At 34.3% G+C, this 18,481-nt stretch overlaps 1 protein-coding gene across 1 annotated transcript in view; it reads left to right on the top strand.

The window, feature by feature from the left end:
• Positions 1-642: 642 nt before the first annotated feature.
• STXBP5L (syntaxin binding protein 5-like) overlaps positions 643-18,481 on the top strand; it is a gene marked incomplete at its 5' end in the record, with an annotated part of 166,822 nt that continues 148,983 nt past the window's right edge. Inside the window, 3 exons of the mRNA XM_008564944.1 lie at positions 643-715; positions 3,143-3,290; positions 4,199-4,266. Of these exons, the coding sequence (XP_008563166.1) occupies positions 643-715; positions 3,143-3,290; positions 4,199-4,266 (289 nt within the window). The remainder of the gene's footprint in view (positions 716-3,142; positions 3,291-4,198; positions 4,267-18,481) is intronic.

Genomic DNA, 18,481 nt, shown 5'->3' with positions numbered 1-18,481 from the left:
GAGAGGAGGTGCCAAGCTCCTTTTAACAACCGGATGGTGGGAACTAATAGAGCAAGAACTCACAACCCCCACCCCCACCCCCCAGAGAAGGCATTAATCTATTCATGAGGGATCTTCCCCTATGACCCAAACACCTCTCAACACTCCCACGATATGGATCAGATTTCAACATGGGGCTTTGGGGGTGGGGGGTGGGGCAACATATCCAGACTGTATCAGAGGTGGATATGTGTCATATCCCAAAGAAGCAGAGCTCCTATTTCCTCAGTACATCTCTCGTAGGCATGAAATGAAGTCTAAAATACTAAGATTATGGAAGAATAATATAAATGTTTGTGAGATGGAGGTGAGACTCTATTCACGTAATCCACAGCTATCACCACTCCATAATTACTGAGATATATTTAACTCTATACTATGCAATATCTCATTTTTTCCTTGTTCTCTGTAGTGATCTTAACATTAAATTTGAGATACACAAGTTATATTTTTTAAAATTGCTCTTTGTTACTTCTTTGGCTCATATTTTTGTCTTCTCAAATGATTTAAATAACATTTGTACAGAAGATAAAGAAAATGCAATTTTGGTGATTTTATAAAATATATAATATGAAAACTTTAATTTTTTATTCTCACTTACAGAATTTCAAGAACCCTATGCTGTTGTAGTGCTTCTGGAGAAAGATCTCATTGTAGTTGATCTGACACAAAGCAAGTAAGTTATCCATGTACAGATTAACAGAAACTATTTTTAAAACTCTATTCATTGCAATTGCAATAAAGGAACATATTTTAGAAAACTGGCATTAGTATTCTTTAGATGGTAAATATTCTTTATGTGAACATTATTCTGCTAGAATTACAGAAATACAGTTTGGTTCAATGATGAAAACTAAACCAGGAGAGTTTGGGTAACACAGAAAATTGTAAGACATCCTAAAAGAAGTACCTGATGTTTGGACAGAAGCATTTGGAGACTCATGACACATAAAACACTTCTGCTGTTTCCTTAAGCAAAAGCAATTATTATGAAAACTTGTACAATATAATAGCGGGCTGTCTGCTAGACTATATACTAAAGGAAAATTGACTAAAGAAAACGACACATAGTAAAAGTATTATTGGACTACTGCAGCAGACAAAACAGAAGACCAGGAAAATCTCAGGGACAGAGAAGATGAGGGCCTTCTTTTACTTTCTTTTCTTTTTCATTATGTTACAGGCAATTGAAACAAATATAGAATACTGCTGTTTGTGGTACTCTCTACTGCTTAACAATGACAGTAAAAATAGATTTGAAAGTGATGGCTAGATACTGTCTTCTTCCTGTGCATTTTAATTTTAAATAGTGATAGACATGAAACTAGTTTTCCCTCAATATATGTCCTAGATCCATTGTCTTCTTTTAGCCCCTTATATTTGCAACAGAATTTTGTACATTCTCTTTCCTCTGCCTGGAATAATCTTCCCTTCCCAATATACTAAAATAATTTTTCCCAAATATTTTCATGATATTATTGTTCACCTGGTCAGGAGTCTATCATTGTTACCTCTTGCTGTTGTCAAATCTTGAATCGTAGGTTTGATCCTCAGGGTGATTCATTTATCTTACTTTTAACTCTTCAATCTCAGAGATGTAAATAATTTCTACTTTGAAACAGGGAATCTGATTCATCCAGTTTAAGCTACCTGTCATTTACTAAACATGACTTTCTCCTTTCCACCTGATTTTGCATATAGTACTATTCTTATCTGGGGTTCCATTGGCGGCATTTCAGACTGGTAGAACGAGAACCCCTGCCAACACACACACACACACACACACACACACACACACACACACACACCGCCCCCCTTCTCTAGAGACCACACTAAATTCCTAATACCTAATTAAGTTCCTAATAAATATGGGGGGGAATTATTTTTAACAACTACCTCTCCCACAAAAACACATTGTGTCAGAAATAATGTGATCACTCAGACCTGGAAAAGATGAAGTATAAAAAAATATTCATTTCCTCCTAGTACAGTGCCAGGTACATGAGAAGTTGTCAATATATGATGGCTACAAGAATTTTTAATTTGATTCTGTACTCATGTCCTTTTTAAAGTTACAGTAGACTTGAGATATGAAATGTATTATATCATAAGTCTTTGTTAAAACTATGTTCTTTAATTTACATAGGAAATAGTTTTTGAGACATAGACAATCACATACACACACCTACACACCACACACATCTTTCAGTTACTCCTAAAAAAAATTGAAAACTTGCCTATATATTATCTCCCTCTGAAAAACATGTCAAAATTTACTGATATTTTAATATTTATATTACATAAATATTTAAAGTACCTAATTGATATAATTTTTAATAAATGGACTAAGTTAACTTGTTGCATAAATTTTCAGTTTAATATAATTTATTGTATTCATATTAGCAAAATGATGTCACTGTGGAATTATGAGAAGAAAATTAATTTGTCCAAATAAAATTCTACCAGTTTAATATCACATTTTGGAGATAACAGGGGGTTTTTTTTGTTTTTTTTAAAAGATGACCAGTAAGGGCCGGCCCGATGGCGCACTGCTACAGTGTGCCGCTTGGGAAGCGTGGCAGCGCTCCCACTGAGGGTTCGGATCCCACATACAGACCGGCCGCTCACTGGCTGAGCGAGGTGCGGGAGCAACACCAAGGGTTGCGATCCCATTGCCAGTCCCGGTCCGGTACGGGCGCGACACTGAGGGTTGCGATCCGTTGCCGGTCACGAAAAAAGACAAAAAGAAAAAAAAAAAAAAAAAAGATGACCAGTAAGGGGATCTTAACCCTTGACTTGGTTGTCAACACCACACTCTCCCAAGTGAGCCAACTGGCCTTCCCTATATAGGGATCCAAACCAATGGCCTTGGTGTTATCAGCACCATACTCTCCCAAGTGAGCCATGGGCCAGCCCCTTATAGATAACAGTTTTAAAAAGAGCATTCTTGTTCATATAATCCTTGTTTTTATGGTGCTTAAAAAAACAGTTTAGTGAAACTTATAATTAATATTTAGAAAGATTTTAGGGTTTACTCTATGAAAATTATTTTGTATTTTTTACCTTTGCAAAATAGCACTAATATATTGTCTTTGTCCATTAGTTTTCCAATCTTTGAAAATCCATATCCCATGGACATTCATGAATCTCCAGTTACATGCACTGCATACTTTGCTGATTGCCCTCCTGATTTGATTCTAGTACTCTATTCTATAGGAGTCAAGCATAAAAAGCAAGGATACAGTAATAAGGTAAAAGTAGAAATTATAAATTAATTTTCTTGTACTCATATTATATGATTATACTCTTTCCTGTTATGTTATTTTCTGACTTTCAATATAAGAGGACTTGAATTGAGTTCTTTTGAAGACATAAGCTGGCATCTATCAAATATATAACTTCTGAAATTCAAATTTCCTGAAGGCTATATAGCTTTAAGCCTACAGGAGTATAAATTTCTTGTACACTAGGAATATAATGTCATACTAAGATAAACTTATCAATCATGTATTTATCTATCATATAATAAGTATGTCCTTAAATTGGCATATATTTGAATCATAATATCCAACCTTTAAATATTTTAGATGAAGGATCATATTTTAAGAAATTTAAAAGAGCCAATTCTTCCTAGTTTATCATTAATTAATGGTTTAGAAGACATAAAAATTTCTTCTGTTAAATAACATTCTAGAATTCCTTTTTCTTCTATTTACTACAAGATTCAAATATTTACTATTGTAACAGACCATCTGTTATAATTTCTGTTATTTGCACAGGACTGTTGGGATAGACAACTCCAAGATGGACTATTTAGTATTCGTGTTAAATGGCACCACAATAGTTTGGTGGTGCACAGACTATGTGACACATATAGCAATACTGTATTTGTACAATTAAAAATACTTCTTTCATTTTTTTATATGAATGGTAATATTAGTTAAAATCTATATTTTTTAAAGGCTATGGAATTGTGCATTTGGAGGTGTTTGTTCAATGAAAGAATTAAAAGATAGCTACATAATTCATCTTTGATTATCATACAGCTATTTAATTTTCAGTGACCCTTTATCACTATTTTGAAATGTTTCCATTCTAAATTTGTAAGTCATTTGAACCAAAAAATTAAACATATATTCTTTTTGGATAATCTATTTAGGAGTGGCCAATCAGTGGAGGAGCGTGGAACCTTGGAGCACAAACATATCCAGAAATTATTATTACTGGGTAAGTGGGATGTGTTTTGTGAGTTATCAGTTCATTAGCAAAAAAATATTTATTGAGTCTCATCCCTTTCCCATAATTGTGCTCTATGCAGACTAACAATTTAAGTAAGAGTAAAAGTATGAGAGACAGAATCTATCCAAAGATTATAATCTTGATGGAAGATAGAATCATACCATTGGAAATATACAATTATAATGAAAAAATTGAGTATAGATTATATCAGCAAGAGAAATTCAAAGGGAGAAAATCTTGAGAGATTAGGCAGGAAAACCTTCATTTTAGAAATTATAGCCTGTTAGCTTTAGAAAGGCCCTTACCAACATGTCTTGATCCCTGTCAAATCCAGCAATCAGTGCTCTATATCTTTATTAGGTAATTATTTAAAATATGCTTCAAAACTGAGGGCTGGCCATTTATCTCAGTTGGTTAGAGCACGTTATAGCATTGACGTCAAGTGTTCGGATCCCCATACCACTTAACCAACAAAAAAAAAGTAAAAAAATTTACAGCATTTATAACAAACTTATAACAAATATTACTACTTTGTATAGCAACATTCATATTCTTTTTTTTTTTTTTTTTTTTTGAGACCGGCCACACCGTGCCCAGCCAGGGAGCGCACCGGTCATCCCTACATAGGATCCGAACCCACGGCGGGAGCGCCCCTGCGCCCCCCCCCCCCCCCCCACACCCCCCCCTCTTTTTTTTTTTTTTTTTGAGACCGGCCACACCGTGCCCAGCCAGGGAGCGCACCGGTCATCCCTACATAGGATCCGACCCCACGGCGGGAGCGCTACTGCGCTCCCAGCTCCGCACTCTCCCGAGTGCGCCACGGGCTCGGCCCAACATTCATATTCTAATATTCGGAATGAAAAGAGAGACATAGCTAAAGATTAATATGAGGTTTAAGAGATAATAACAGGGAAGATAGAGAAGATATACTTTTCCCTGTTCTTCCCACTTAGTACAATTAAAAACCCTAGATGTCACATTTAAGACAAACATAAATTGACTGGGATATGTGGAGAAACATCAATCTGGCTAGGGCCCCACAGTCCCAAAGAACAGCATGGTGATGAGTTTCTTAGGTTTTCTTCTGCCCCATATATCTCAGAATTAAAGCTGAAGAAGCTGGTAACCTGGAACTGTGAATAGGTACTGACAAATCCCAACAAAAGAGAGTTCTCTTTAGTCAAGGAATCAGGAAAGGGGCAGCCTATCAAGACAAAAAAACTTTTAGAAAATAATCTCCCTACTTGCATTAAATATTCACCAACACTCACAGACACAACTAGAGCCCCACCCCAATCCACTCCAGCAAAGGCCAGGTGGGGAGCCTAGACTTTCACCCTTGTCAGGCTGTAATGAGGTGTTCCAGCTTCCCCAGAGTGTCAGAGAAAGCAGAGTAGAAAGCTGGGACTTTCGCCCCTGCTGGGTGAAACCTCTTTCCTTTGGTGTCAGTGGAGACCATGTGGGGAGCCAGAATTCCCACCACTATGCAGCAGTAAGAGGAGCCACCACTCTTCACCCCTAGTGTCGACAGAAATCAAGTGAGGAAGAAGAAAAGAAAGAAGGCAGGGCTGGAAAAGAAGATGCACAAAAGAAAATGAGAAAAGAATCAAAGTGTTTCACCACAGAAAAATCAATGAAACACAAAAGAAGCCAGCAAGAGAAAAAAGAAGTTCAAAATAATAACAGTATATACAGAAAACAATAAAATGGCATTACTAAGTCCTTCCATATTTAGAACCCCTAAAAGTATAAATGGATTAAATTACCCAATCAAAAGACAGAGTATCTGAATTTAAAAAAAAATACAACTGTATGCTGCCTCTAAGAAATGCACTTTAGATTTAAGATCACATATAGACTGAAAGAGAAGGGATAGAAAAAGATATTACATGCAAATAAGTGGTAACCAAATGAGAACAGGGTGGACACGTGTATGTCAGACTTTGAGTCAAAAATTTACAAAAGAGACATTACATAATAATAAAAGAATCAATTCACCAAGAAGAAATAAAAATTATAACTACATATTCATAACAACAGAACACCCAAATATGTGAAGTAAACATTGACAGGATTGAAGAAGGAAATATACAGCATAACAAGAGTAGGAAATTTCAATACTACATTTTAAAAAATGGATAGACAAACTGGACAGATAATCAATCAAAAAAAGAGTACTTGAAAAACAGTATAGGCCAATTGGACCTAACAGACACATATAAAACACTTCACTAAACAACAAGAGAACACATACTGCTCAAGTGAACATGAAACATTTTCCAGGTTAGATAACAAGTTGGGCCACAAAACAAGTCTTAACAAATTTAAGAAGACTGAAATCATACCAAGTATCTTTTCTGACCACAGTGAAATGAAACTAGAAATTAATAGCGAAAGGAACACAAGAAAATTCACAAATATGTGGAAATTAAGCAACATACTCTAGAACAACTAATGGATCAAAGAAGAAATCACAAGGAAATTAGAAAATATTTTGATACAAATGGAAATGAAATCACCACATACCAAAACAATAAAAAGCAATATACTGTAAACTTCTAAGAGGAAGTTTATAGTGGTAAATGTCTACATTAAAAAAGGAGAAAGATCTCAAATCATAAACTTAACTTTGTACCTCAAGAGATTAGAAAAAGAATAAGCTAACTCCAAAATTAGCAGAAGGAAGTGATAAAGATTATAGAAGAAATAAACAAAATAGAGAACAGAAAAACAATAGGAAAAAATGAAGAAAACTAAGAGTAGGTGTTTTGAAAAGATCAACAAAATTCACAAACCTTTAGCTAAAGTAACAAAAAAGATGACTCCAATAGCAAAAATTAGAAGCAAAAAAGAAACCATTACAACGATGCCCCAGAAATAAAAAGGTTTATAAGAGACTACTATGAACAACTACATACCAACAAATTAGATGAATTAAAAGAAATGGATAAATTCTGAGAAACATTCATCCCAGAAAGATTGAATCATAAAGAAATAAAAAATATTAGCAAACCTATTACTAAGAAAATTGAATCAGTAATCAAAAACCTTCCAACAGAGAAAAGACCAGATGGCTTCACTGAATAATTCTACCAAATATTTAAAGAAGAATAAACACCAAGTCTTCTCAAACTCTTCCCAAAAATTGAAGAGGAGATAAAACTTCCAAACTCATTTTATAAGGGCAGCATTACCCTGATAACAAAATCAGACAAAAATACTACAAGGAAAAAAAATGCTGCAGACCAATATCCCTGTTGAATATTGATGTAAAATCCTCAACAAAATACTAGCAAGCCAAATACATCAACACATTAAAAGGGTTGTACAACAACACTACATCATGCCCAACTGGGATTTATTTCAGAAATACAAACATGATTCAACATATGAAAATCAATCAATGTAATACACCACATTAACAGAATGAAGGGGAAAAAATGACATGATCATATGAAATTATGCAGAAAACATATTTGACAAAATTTAACACCTTTTTGTGATAAAAACACTCAACAGACTAAGAAATAAATTACCTCATCATAACAAAAGCCATATATGAAATACCCACAACTGACAACATACTCAGTGTTGAAAATCTGAAAGCTTTCTCTCTAAGATCAGGAACACGGCAAGGATGCCCATTCTCACCACTTCTATTCAGCACAATACTGGAAGTCCTCGCCTGAGCAATAGGCAAGAAAAACAAATAAAAGGCATCCAAATAGGAAAGGAAGAATCAAAATTATATCTCTTTGAAGATGACATGATATTGTATGTAGAAAACCCTAAGGATTACACACAAACATAAACACTCACAAGCTATTAGAACTAGTACACAGATTAAACAAAGTTGAAGGATACAGAATCAACACACAAAATCAATTGAATTTCTATACACTAACAATGGATAAGGCTGACAAGGAAATTAAGAAAACAATCTGATTTACAATAGCATTAAAAAGAGTAAAATACTTAAGAATAAAGTTAACCAAGTAGGGAAAAACTTGTACACTGAAAATTACAAAATATTGATGAAATAAATTAAAGAGGATAAAAATAAATGGAATGTCATGCTTGTTAGTGAATTTAGAAGACTTCATATTGTTAAAATGTCCATACTACCCAAAGTGCTCTACAGATTCAGTACAATCACTATCAAAATCTCAGAGGTACTTTTTCTTACAGATATAGAAAAAAATCCTAAAATTCATGGAATCTCAAAGGGCCCCAAATAGCGAAAACAATCTTGAGAAAGAAAAACAAAGGTGAAGTCTTCACACTTTCTGGTTTTGAAACATACTCTAAAGCTACAGTAATCAAAACAGGATGGTACTTCTGTAAAGTCAGACATATAGTACAATGAAACAGACTAGAAAGCCCAGAAAGAAACCCTCACATGTATAGTCAAGTGATTTTTGACAAAGATGCGAGGGCTACACAATGGGGAAAGGATAGCCTCTTAAGCAAATAGTCTCCAGAAAACTGGATATCCACATCCAAATGAATGAAGTTGGACTTTTACCTTACACTATATACAAAAATTAACTCAGAATGTATTAAAACCTTAAACACAAGACCTGAAATTATAAAACTTTTAGCAGAAAACATGGGAGAAAATCTTCATTGTATTTGGCAATGGTTTCTTGGATATAACATCAAAAACACAGGCAACAAAAGCAAAACTAGACAAATGAGACTATAGCAAACTCAAAAACTTTTGTGAAGCCAAAAAACTACAGTCAACAGAGTGAAAAAGCAACTTCCAGGGAGAAAGTATTTATAAACCATGTATCTGGAAAGGGGTTAATATTCAGAATATACACCCCCACCATGCAGGCTGCCCAGGTGAGCACACAGGGCCTGAGCTGCACCTGGGGACTGATTCAGTTTCAGGTCCTTCCCACACCCAAACCCTGGAGAGGCATGCAGGCCCCACCACCCCACCACACGAGCCATACAGGTGATTGTGCAGAACCTATTCAATGACTGAACAGGAGCCAAGGCAGCCTACCCCACAGTCAACTGCATTGACAAGAGTCACCACCAGAACCTATAAACAAAGGAGGAAGTCTTCCCCCTCATAACCCACTCCACAGTGATAGAAGAAATGTGTTCTATCAAATGACCAAACATCAGTGTAAATATACTAGAACTACAAATAAACAAGAAGATATGACATCACTGAAGGAATATGGTGATTTTCAAGTACCAAACCCCATAGAGCAAAAAAACCCTCAAGATGTCTGAAGAGGAATTCTGAGCACTGATTTTAAGAAACCTCCAAGAAACAAGAGAACAATCAACTAAAGAACACAATGAAACAAGAAAAAAAAATCCTGGATATGAAGGAGGAAATTTACAAAGAGATTAATAACTTAAAAAAGAATGTAACAGAACTCCAAGAAATGAAGGATTCTGTCAATGAAATAAAAAACAGAACAGAAAGCTTGAGCAGCACGCTAGAGCAAGCATAAGAGAGAATCTCAGAACTCAAAGATGGCCTTTTTGAAATAACCCAGGCAGACAAGAAAAAGGAAAAAAAGAATTTTAAAAAATGAAGAAAATCTAAGAGAGCTAGCAGACAACCTCAAATGCACAAACATCCAAATCATGGGTTTTCCATAAGGGGATGAAAAAGGAAAAGGCATTGAAAACTTGTTCAAGGAAGTAATAACAGAAAACTTCCTGGTATAGGGAGGGATGCAGACCTTCAGATCCAGGAAGCTCAATGATCCCCCAAAAGATTCAATCTGAAAAGATCCTCTCCAAGACACAAGATAGTCAAACTAGTGAAACTCGAAGACAAAGAGAAAATTCTAAAAGCAGGAAGAGAAAAGCGTCTGGTCACTTACAAGGGAGCCTGCATCAGACTAACAGCAGACTTCTCAACTGAAACCTTGCAGGCCAGAAGAAAATGGGATGATATATTCAAAAACTAAAAGAAAAAAATTGCCAGCCAAAAATCCTATGCCCAGCATGGTTATCCTTCAGAAATGATGGAGAAATAGTGCATTTCCCTGAAAAACAAAAATTATTGGAGTTCACTCCCACATGACCAGCCCTACAAGAAATACTCAAAGGAGTCCTGCATCCAGAATCTGAAAAATAATAATGAATATCACAAATTCACAAGAAAGAGCAAAACCCACTGTTAAAGCCAAAATGCAAACAAGAAAGAGAAAGAAGCTAAATCATGTCACCTTGAAAATCCAACCAACATTGAAGATGAAAAATAAAAGGGGAAGAAAGGGACAAATGATGTTTAAAACATGTAAACAAAAAGCAATATAATGACAGGAGTAAAGCAATACTTATCAATAACAACCCTAAATGTAAATGGATTAAACTCCCCATTCAAAAGACACAGGCTGACTGCTTTAAAAAGCTACACCCAACTAACTATATGCTGTCTTCAAGAGACCCACGTCACTTATAAAGACAAACACAGACTAAAAGTGAAGGGATGGCAAAAGATATACCACGCAAGCAGAAACCAAAAACAAGCAAGCATAGCTATTCTTATATTGGATAAAATAGACTTCAAACCAAAAACCATAAAAAGAGACAAGGAAGTCCATTATATAATGATAAAGGGATCTATCCAGTTAGAGTACATAATAATCATAAATATGTATGCACCCAACAGTGGAGCACCTAGATATGTAAAGCAAACACTCAGACCTAAAAAAAGAGATAGACTCAAATGTGATAATAGTGAACGACCTGAACACCCCTCTCAGTGTTAGATATTTCAGGCAACAAGTCAACAAAGAAACACAGGATTTAAACTACAGCTTAGACTAACTAGACCTGGCAGACATCTACAGAACATTTCATCCAACAACTAGAGAATATACATCCTTCTCAACAGCACATGGAACATTCTCCAGGATTGACCACATACTAGGTCATAAATCAAGTGTTAACAAATTTTAAAAAATTGAAATCATCCTAGGTATCTTTTCAGACTACAGTGGATTAAAACTGGAAATCAATAACAAGCAAAATTCTGGAAACTACTCAAGTGCATGAAAACTGAACAATAGACTCCTGAACGACTTATGGGTCCAAGAAGAAATTAAACAGGAAATCAAAAATTTTCTTGAAACTAACAAAAATAGATACATCATCCAAAAATCTATGGGATACTGCAAAAGCAGTACTAAGAGGGAAGTTTATTGCAATAAATGCTTACATTGAAAGAATGGAAAGATTTCAAATAACCGACCTAAGACTATGCCTCAAAGACCTAGATAAAAAACAATCCAATCCCCAAAGAAGTAGATGGAAAGAAATAACCAAGATCAGGTCAGAACTACATGAAAGAGAGACCCAAAAAACAATACAAAAGATCAATGAAACAAAAGGTGTTTTTTTTTTTTTAGAAAAAAAAAAAAAAAAACAAAGGAACAAAAGGGGTTTTTTTTTTTTGAGACAATAAATAAAATACACAAATCATTAGCTAGGTTAACAAAAAAGAGAGAAGACCCAAATAACAAAACTCAGAAATGAAAACGGAGACATTTCAGCTGATACCACAGAAATACGAAGAATCATTAGAGATTATTATAAACAATTGTACACCAACAATTTCTGGACATATACAAACTACCAAGACTAAACCAAGAAGAAATAGAGAACCCAAACAGACTAATAACAAGCAATGAGATTAAAGCAGTAATCAGAAATCTTCCAACAAAGAAAAGCCCAAGACCAGATGGCTTTACAGCTGAATTTTATCAAACCTTTAAAGAAGAATTAGTACTACTTATCTTCAAACTTTTCCAAAAAATTGAAATAGGAGCCATTCTCCCAAATTCATTCTATGAGGCCAGCATCACCCTGATACCAAAACCAGATAAAGACACAACAAAAAAAAAAAAAAAAAAAAAAAAAAAAAAAAAAAGGAAACTACAGGCCAATATGCTTGATGAACATAGTTGCAGAAATCCTAAACAAAATACTAGAAATCAGGTTATGCAACACATAAAAAAAATTATACACCATGATCAAGTGGGATTGATCCCAGGGATGCAAGGTTGGTTCACTATATGCAAGTCAATAAAGGTGATATACTACATCAACAAACAGTATGGCATTTCCTCAAAAAGTTAAAATAGAATTACCTTATGATTCAGTAATCCCACTGCTGCGTATGTATCCAAAATAATTGAAAACAGAATCTTTAATAGATATTTGCACACCCATGTTTATTGCATCATTATTCACAGTAACCAAGATATGGAAACAATCTAAATGTCTACTGTGTTTATATCCAAAATAATTGAAAACAGAATCTCAAATAAATATTTGCACACCCATGTTCATTGCATCATTATGCTCTGTAGCCAAGATATGGAAACAATCTAAATGTCTATCAGCAGAGGAACTAATAAAGAAAATGCTGTATATACAAATACATATGCCTTAAAAAAGAAGAAAAACTTGCCATTTGCTACAAAACATATAAACCTTGAGGACATTATACTAAGTGAAATAAGCCAGTCACAAAAAGAAAAATACTGCATGATTCCACTTATGTGAAGTATCTAAAGTATTCAAACTCTTAGAAACAGAAAGTAGTATGGTGGTTGCCAGAGCCTGGGTAGAGACAGAAATAAAGAGTTGTCCAATAGATATAGATTTTCAGTTTTGCTAGATGAAAAGATTTACAGATCTTTTGCACACCAATGTGCATATAGTTAACACTACTGTACTGTATACTTACTTATAAATGGTTGAGATGGTAAATTTTATGTTATGTGTTTTTGACCCTAATAAAAAAAATCAATGGAAATCACAGAACTTAAAATTATTATAACTATTTCAAAATAATAAAAGGGTGAATCTGCTAGAAGTTTGAGGACAGAACCTCAAAATATGCAATGCAAAAATTGACAGAAGAGAAATACAAATCTGCAATAAATAAGAGAAATTATTAACTGTTATAAACTGATTTAAAAATCAGAGAGAAAAATCCAAAATAGTATAAAAGTTTTGAGCAACATGATTAATAAATCTAACCTGATATGTTTAAGTTATTATACTCTAAATTCAAGACATTCTTTTTAAGTGCACATAGAACACACACCAAAATTGACCTTATGTTGGGCTATAATACAAGTGTCAATAAATGTCAAAGGATTGTAATTATATATAATGTTTTCTGACAACAGAGGAATTGAACTAGAAACTAACGACAAAAATATATCAAGAAAATGCACAGTTTTTGGAAATCAAGCAATTTCTCCCAATTTAGAGGTAAATAAAGAAATCATAATAGAAATTTTTTAAATATCTCAAACTGAAAGTGAAAATACAATGTATCATTACATTTGGATGCATTTAAATCTATGATCAGAGGTAAACTTATACCCCTGTCTACATTAATAAAGACAAAGATTCATTTCTCTAATTATCTGTCTTAAGAAGTTAGGAAGAATGGCTAAGTAATACCAAAAAATTTTTAAAGGGAAAAAAAAATGTTAAGAACAGAAATTAATGAACTAGAGAGCTAATGTATAATAGCAAAGATCAACAAAGCTAAAGTTGGCTTATGGAAATAATAAATTTGGTGAAGGTTTTGTAAGGATGATCAAGAAAAAGAGAGAAAAGGAACAAACTGTTAATATCAGGAATAAAAAAGAGGGTATCACTAAAGTCAGCAATTGAAAGTTTAGAGAACATTTATAATGAACATACTAGTAAAATTTAAGAGATAAAATTCCTAGGAAAAATCCCCACAACCTGCAAAAACTTGCACTAGAAGAAATAGAAAATGTGAGGAGTCATATACCTATTAAAGGAATTGAATCTGAATTTAAAACCGTTCACAAAAACAACTGTGGGCTGAGCTATCTTCACTGGGAAATGTGTCTAAGTATTTAGGAAAGAATAATACCAATCTTTCACAAAATATTCTAGAGAATGGAAAGAGGGAACACTTCCCACCTCCTTTTATGAGGCCACCATATTTTTGATAGCAAAACCTGAGAAATACATCCCAAGAAAGGAAATTTGTACGCAGTCTTTTTTTTTTTTTCCTTTTTGTCTTTTTTACTGACTGGTAATGGGATCGCAACCCTCTGTGTCACACCCGTACTGGGGACCGGCAACGGGATTGCAACCCTCGGTGTTGCGCCCACACCTCGCTCAGCCAGTGAGCGGGGACCGGTCTCCACATGGGATCCGAACCCTCAGCGGGAGCACCGCCACACTCCCAAGCGGCGCACTCTCCAGTGCGCCACCGGGCCAGCCCGTAGGCAGTCTTTTTCACGAATATAGATGCAAAATCCTAAATAAAATGTTAGGCAATAGAACTCAGTGATAAATAAAAAGAATAATATCACAGAACTAAGTTGACTTTATTGAAGGAATGCAATGCTGGTCTATTGTTCAAAAAATTGATTTTAAGTAAATTTGACACATTAAGTAAATTTGAAAAATCTTAAAATTAAGCATCTATTCATGATTTTTAAGTAATCTCCTAGCAAGCCAAGGATAGAAGAGAAATTCTGTAGTCTAAAAAGGGGTTTCTATTACAAAAAACAAACAAACAAAAAAACCAGAAAACGTTGTACTTATTTGGTGAAATATTTGAAGTTTTGCCCCCTATATAGAGAATGAGACAGGGATGTCTATTGTTACTCATGGTATTTAACATTAAACTTGTATACCTAGATAGTTCAGTAGGGTAAAAAATGGGAGTAAAAATATAAAAATTGGAAAGAAAGATATAAAACTGTTGTTATTCAGAAACAACATTATTGTGTATGTGGAAAGGACAATAAACCATGTTCACATGGGATTTACCTAGGAATGCAAGAATATTTTGACCTATGGAAGTCGATCAATGTAATACCCACATTAATACAATGAAGGGGAAAAAACACATAATCATCTCAATTTATGCAGAAAGCATTTGACAAAACTGAATACCCTTTCATGATTCAAAACAACAACAAAAACACACAGAAAACTAGGAGTAGAATGGAACATCCTTAATCTGGTAAAAGGCACTTTTGCATAACCCACAGCTAACATCGTATTCAATGGAGAAAGATTGAAAGCTTTCCCCATGAGGTCAGGAACAAAACAAGGATGCCTGATTTTTCTATTTCTATTTCATATTGTATTGGGAATTCTAGCCAGAGGAGTGAGGTGAGAAGAAAAAATAAAAGGCATCCACAATGGAAAAGAAGTAAAACTATCTCTATTTGCATATTACATAATCTTATATAAAAAAATCATAAAGAATCCACAAAAAAACAATTTGGAGCTAAGAAATGAAGTCTGCAAAGTTGTGGGTTATAAGATTGACACAAAATCAGTTAGGTTTCTAAACACTAATAATGAACAATCCACGAAGGAAATTAAGAAAACAATTCCATTTAGAGTAGCATAAAATAAATAAAATACTTAGGAATAAATTTAGCCAAGAAAACAAGACTTGTACACTAGAAACTACAAAAGCACTGCTGAAAGAAATTAAATAAGGCATAAATAAATGGAATGTACAAACTGAAAGATTTAATATTGTTAGAATGGTAATATCCCCAAAGCAATCTACATGTTCACTACAATTCCTATCAAAATTCCAATGGCTTTTTTTTTTCCAGAATGGGAAAGCTTAGCTTAATAGTCACATAAAATTTCAAGGAACCCTGAATGGTCAAAATAATCTTGAAAAAGAGGAAAGTTGGAGGACCTACACTTCCAAATTGAAAAACTTTCTAAACAGCTATAGTAATCAAAACAATATAGTACTGACATAAGGTTAGAAATATAATGCAATGGAATAGAATTAGTAGTCCAGAAATAAAACTATACATTCAGGGCTAATTGATTTTCAACAAGAACACAAAGGCCATTCGATGAGGGGAAAGAGCAATCTTTTCAACAAATGGTGCTAGGGGAACAGGATATTCACATACCAAAAAACAAATATGGACCCCTGCCTCATACCATGTACAAAATTAACTCAAATTGGATCAAAAACCTAAATTTACAGTTAAAACTATAAAACTAAAAGAAGAAAACAAAGTGGTAAACTTTCATGACCTTGATTTTGGCAGTGGTTTCTTGGATATTACTCCAAAATCAGAAGCAACAAAAGAAAAACATAGATAAATTGGTCTTCATCATCAGGTGAAAAGATAACTCTTAATGAGAGAAAAGATTTCAAATCATATATCTGCTAGGAGTTTAGTATCCAGAATATATAAAGAACTCTAAGAGCTCAACAACAAAAAGACAAACTTCCCAATTTTTAGAAATAGGCAAAGGACTCATATAGACGTGTTTCAAAAAAAGATATGCAAATTACTGACAAGCACATGAAAAGGTGCTCAATATCATTAGTTATTAGAGAAATGCAAATCAAAACCACAATGATATATACTAATTCATACTCATTACGGTAGCTATAATTCTTTTAAAAATAGAAAATAACAAGTGTTGGTGAGGTTGTAGAGAAGTCGGAAACCTCATACATTCTTGGTGGTAATTTAAAATGGTGCAGCTGGGCCGAACCGGTGGTGCACTGCCATAGTGCGCCGCTTGGGAAGCGCGGCGGCGCTCCCGCCGAGGGTTCGGATCCCACATACAGACCGGTTCCCGCTCACTGGCTGAGCAAGGCGCGGGAGCAACACCGAGGGCTGTGATCCCGTTGCCGGTCCCGGTCCGGTACGGGGGCGACACTGAGGGTTGCGATCCATTGCCGGACACGGAAAAAGACAAAAAAATAAAATAAAATAAAATGGTGCAGCTGCTGTGGAAAATAGTTTGGCAGTTTCTCAAAAAGTTAAACAGAATTATCACATGATCCAGCAATTCCACTCCTAGGTATATATCCCAAATAGTTGAAAGTAGGTGTTTAAACAAAACTAGTACATGAATGTTCATAGCAGCACTATTATCAATAGTCAAAAGGTAGAAACAATTTAAATGCCCATCAACTGATGAATGGATTTTTAAAAATTTATATCTATGCGTTGAGTATTATTTTGCTATAAAAAGGAATGAACTTCTGATACATGCTACAGTATGGATGAACTTTGAAAACATTATGCCTCGTAAAAGAAACCAGATTCAAAAGGCCACATATATGATTCCACTTATATGAAATATTCAGAATTGGCAAATTATTAAAGACAGTAAATAGATTAGTGGTGGCCAAGGGTGGGAGAGGAGAGTATAGGGTGTGATGCTTAATGGATATGGAGTTTCCTCTCAGAGTGATGAAAATGTTTTGGAGCTTAATAGAGGTACAGCATTGTAAATATAAATTATGCATCAGTAAAGCTATTAACAAAATCAAGTAGATTACTCGATCAGTGACTACCCCCCTCTCAAAAAAAATCAGTTGACCATGTATGTGTGAGTCTATTTCTGAACTCTCTACTATGTTCCATTGAAATATGTGTCCATTGTTCACCAGTAGCACAATAATTATCCTGTAGCTTTAGAGTGAAACTTAACATTAGGTAGTTTGAGTCCTCCAACTTTGTTTCTGTTTTTCAAAATTGCTTTAGCAATCCTAGTTCCTTTACCTTTCTATATAATTTTTGAATCAGTTTATTTCTACAAATTTTTTAGCACATTCTAATTGATTTTACATTGAATCTACGCATAATTTTGGGAGAACCATCATTTAATAAGTCTTACAATTTTCAGGAAGATACTATCTCTCTCCTTTTGTTAATGTCTTCTTTTATTTTTTTGATCAGCACCTTATAATTTTCACCATATGATCAAGCACAAAGTGTGTTAGTTTACATAAAAGTATTTCATGTTTTTTGGTACTGTTATAAATGGTACTGTTTTATAGTGTCAATTTTTATTGCTCTTATATAGGAATACAATTGATTTTTTTTCTACATTGACATTGTATCTTACAATTGTGCTAAACTCATTTATGAGTTCTAGTATCCTCTTTGTAGAGTCTTTGGGATTTTCTACATGGCCATTCATGTGATCTGCAAATAGACTTTTGTTTCTTCCTCTTTCAGTCTGTATGCCTTTTATTTCTTTTTTCTTCCCTTATTGCAGTGGTTCACACTTCCAACTGATATTGAATAAGAATGGTATGAGTGAACATTCTTTGCTTTGTTCCTGATCTTAGGGGGAAAAAGCATTGTCTTTCACCATTGTGTATGTTAGGCAATATCTGTAGGTTGTTCATAGATGCCCTTTATCAGGC

The sequence above is a fragment of the Galeopterus variegatus genome, unplaced genomic scaffold, assembly GCF_000696425.1.
Source record: "Galeopterus variegatus unplaced genomic scaffold, G_variegatus-3.0.2 Scaffold192, whole genome shotgun sequence".
Taxonomy (NCBI): Eukaryota; Metazoa; Chordata; class Mammalia; order Dermoptera; family Cynocephalidae; genus Galeopterus; species Galeopterus variegatus.
The sequence above is the reverse complement of the archived record's forward strand: the minus strand, read 5'-3'. Positions and strand labels throughout refer to the sequence as shown.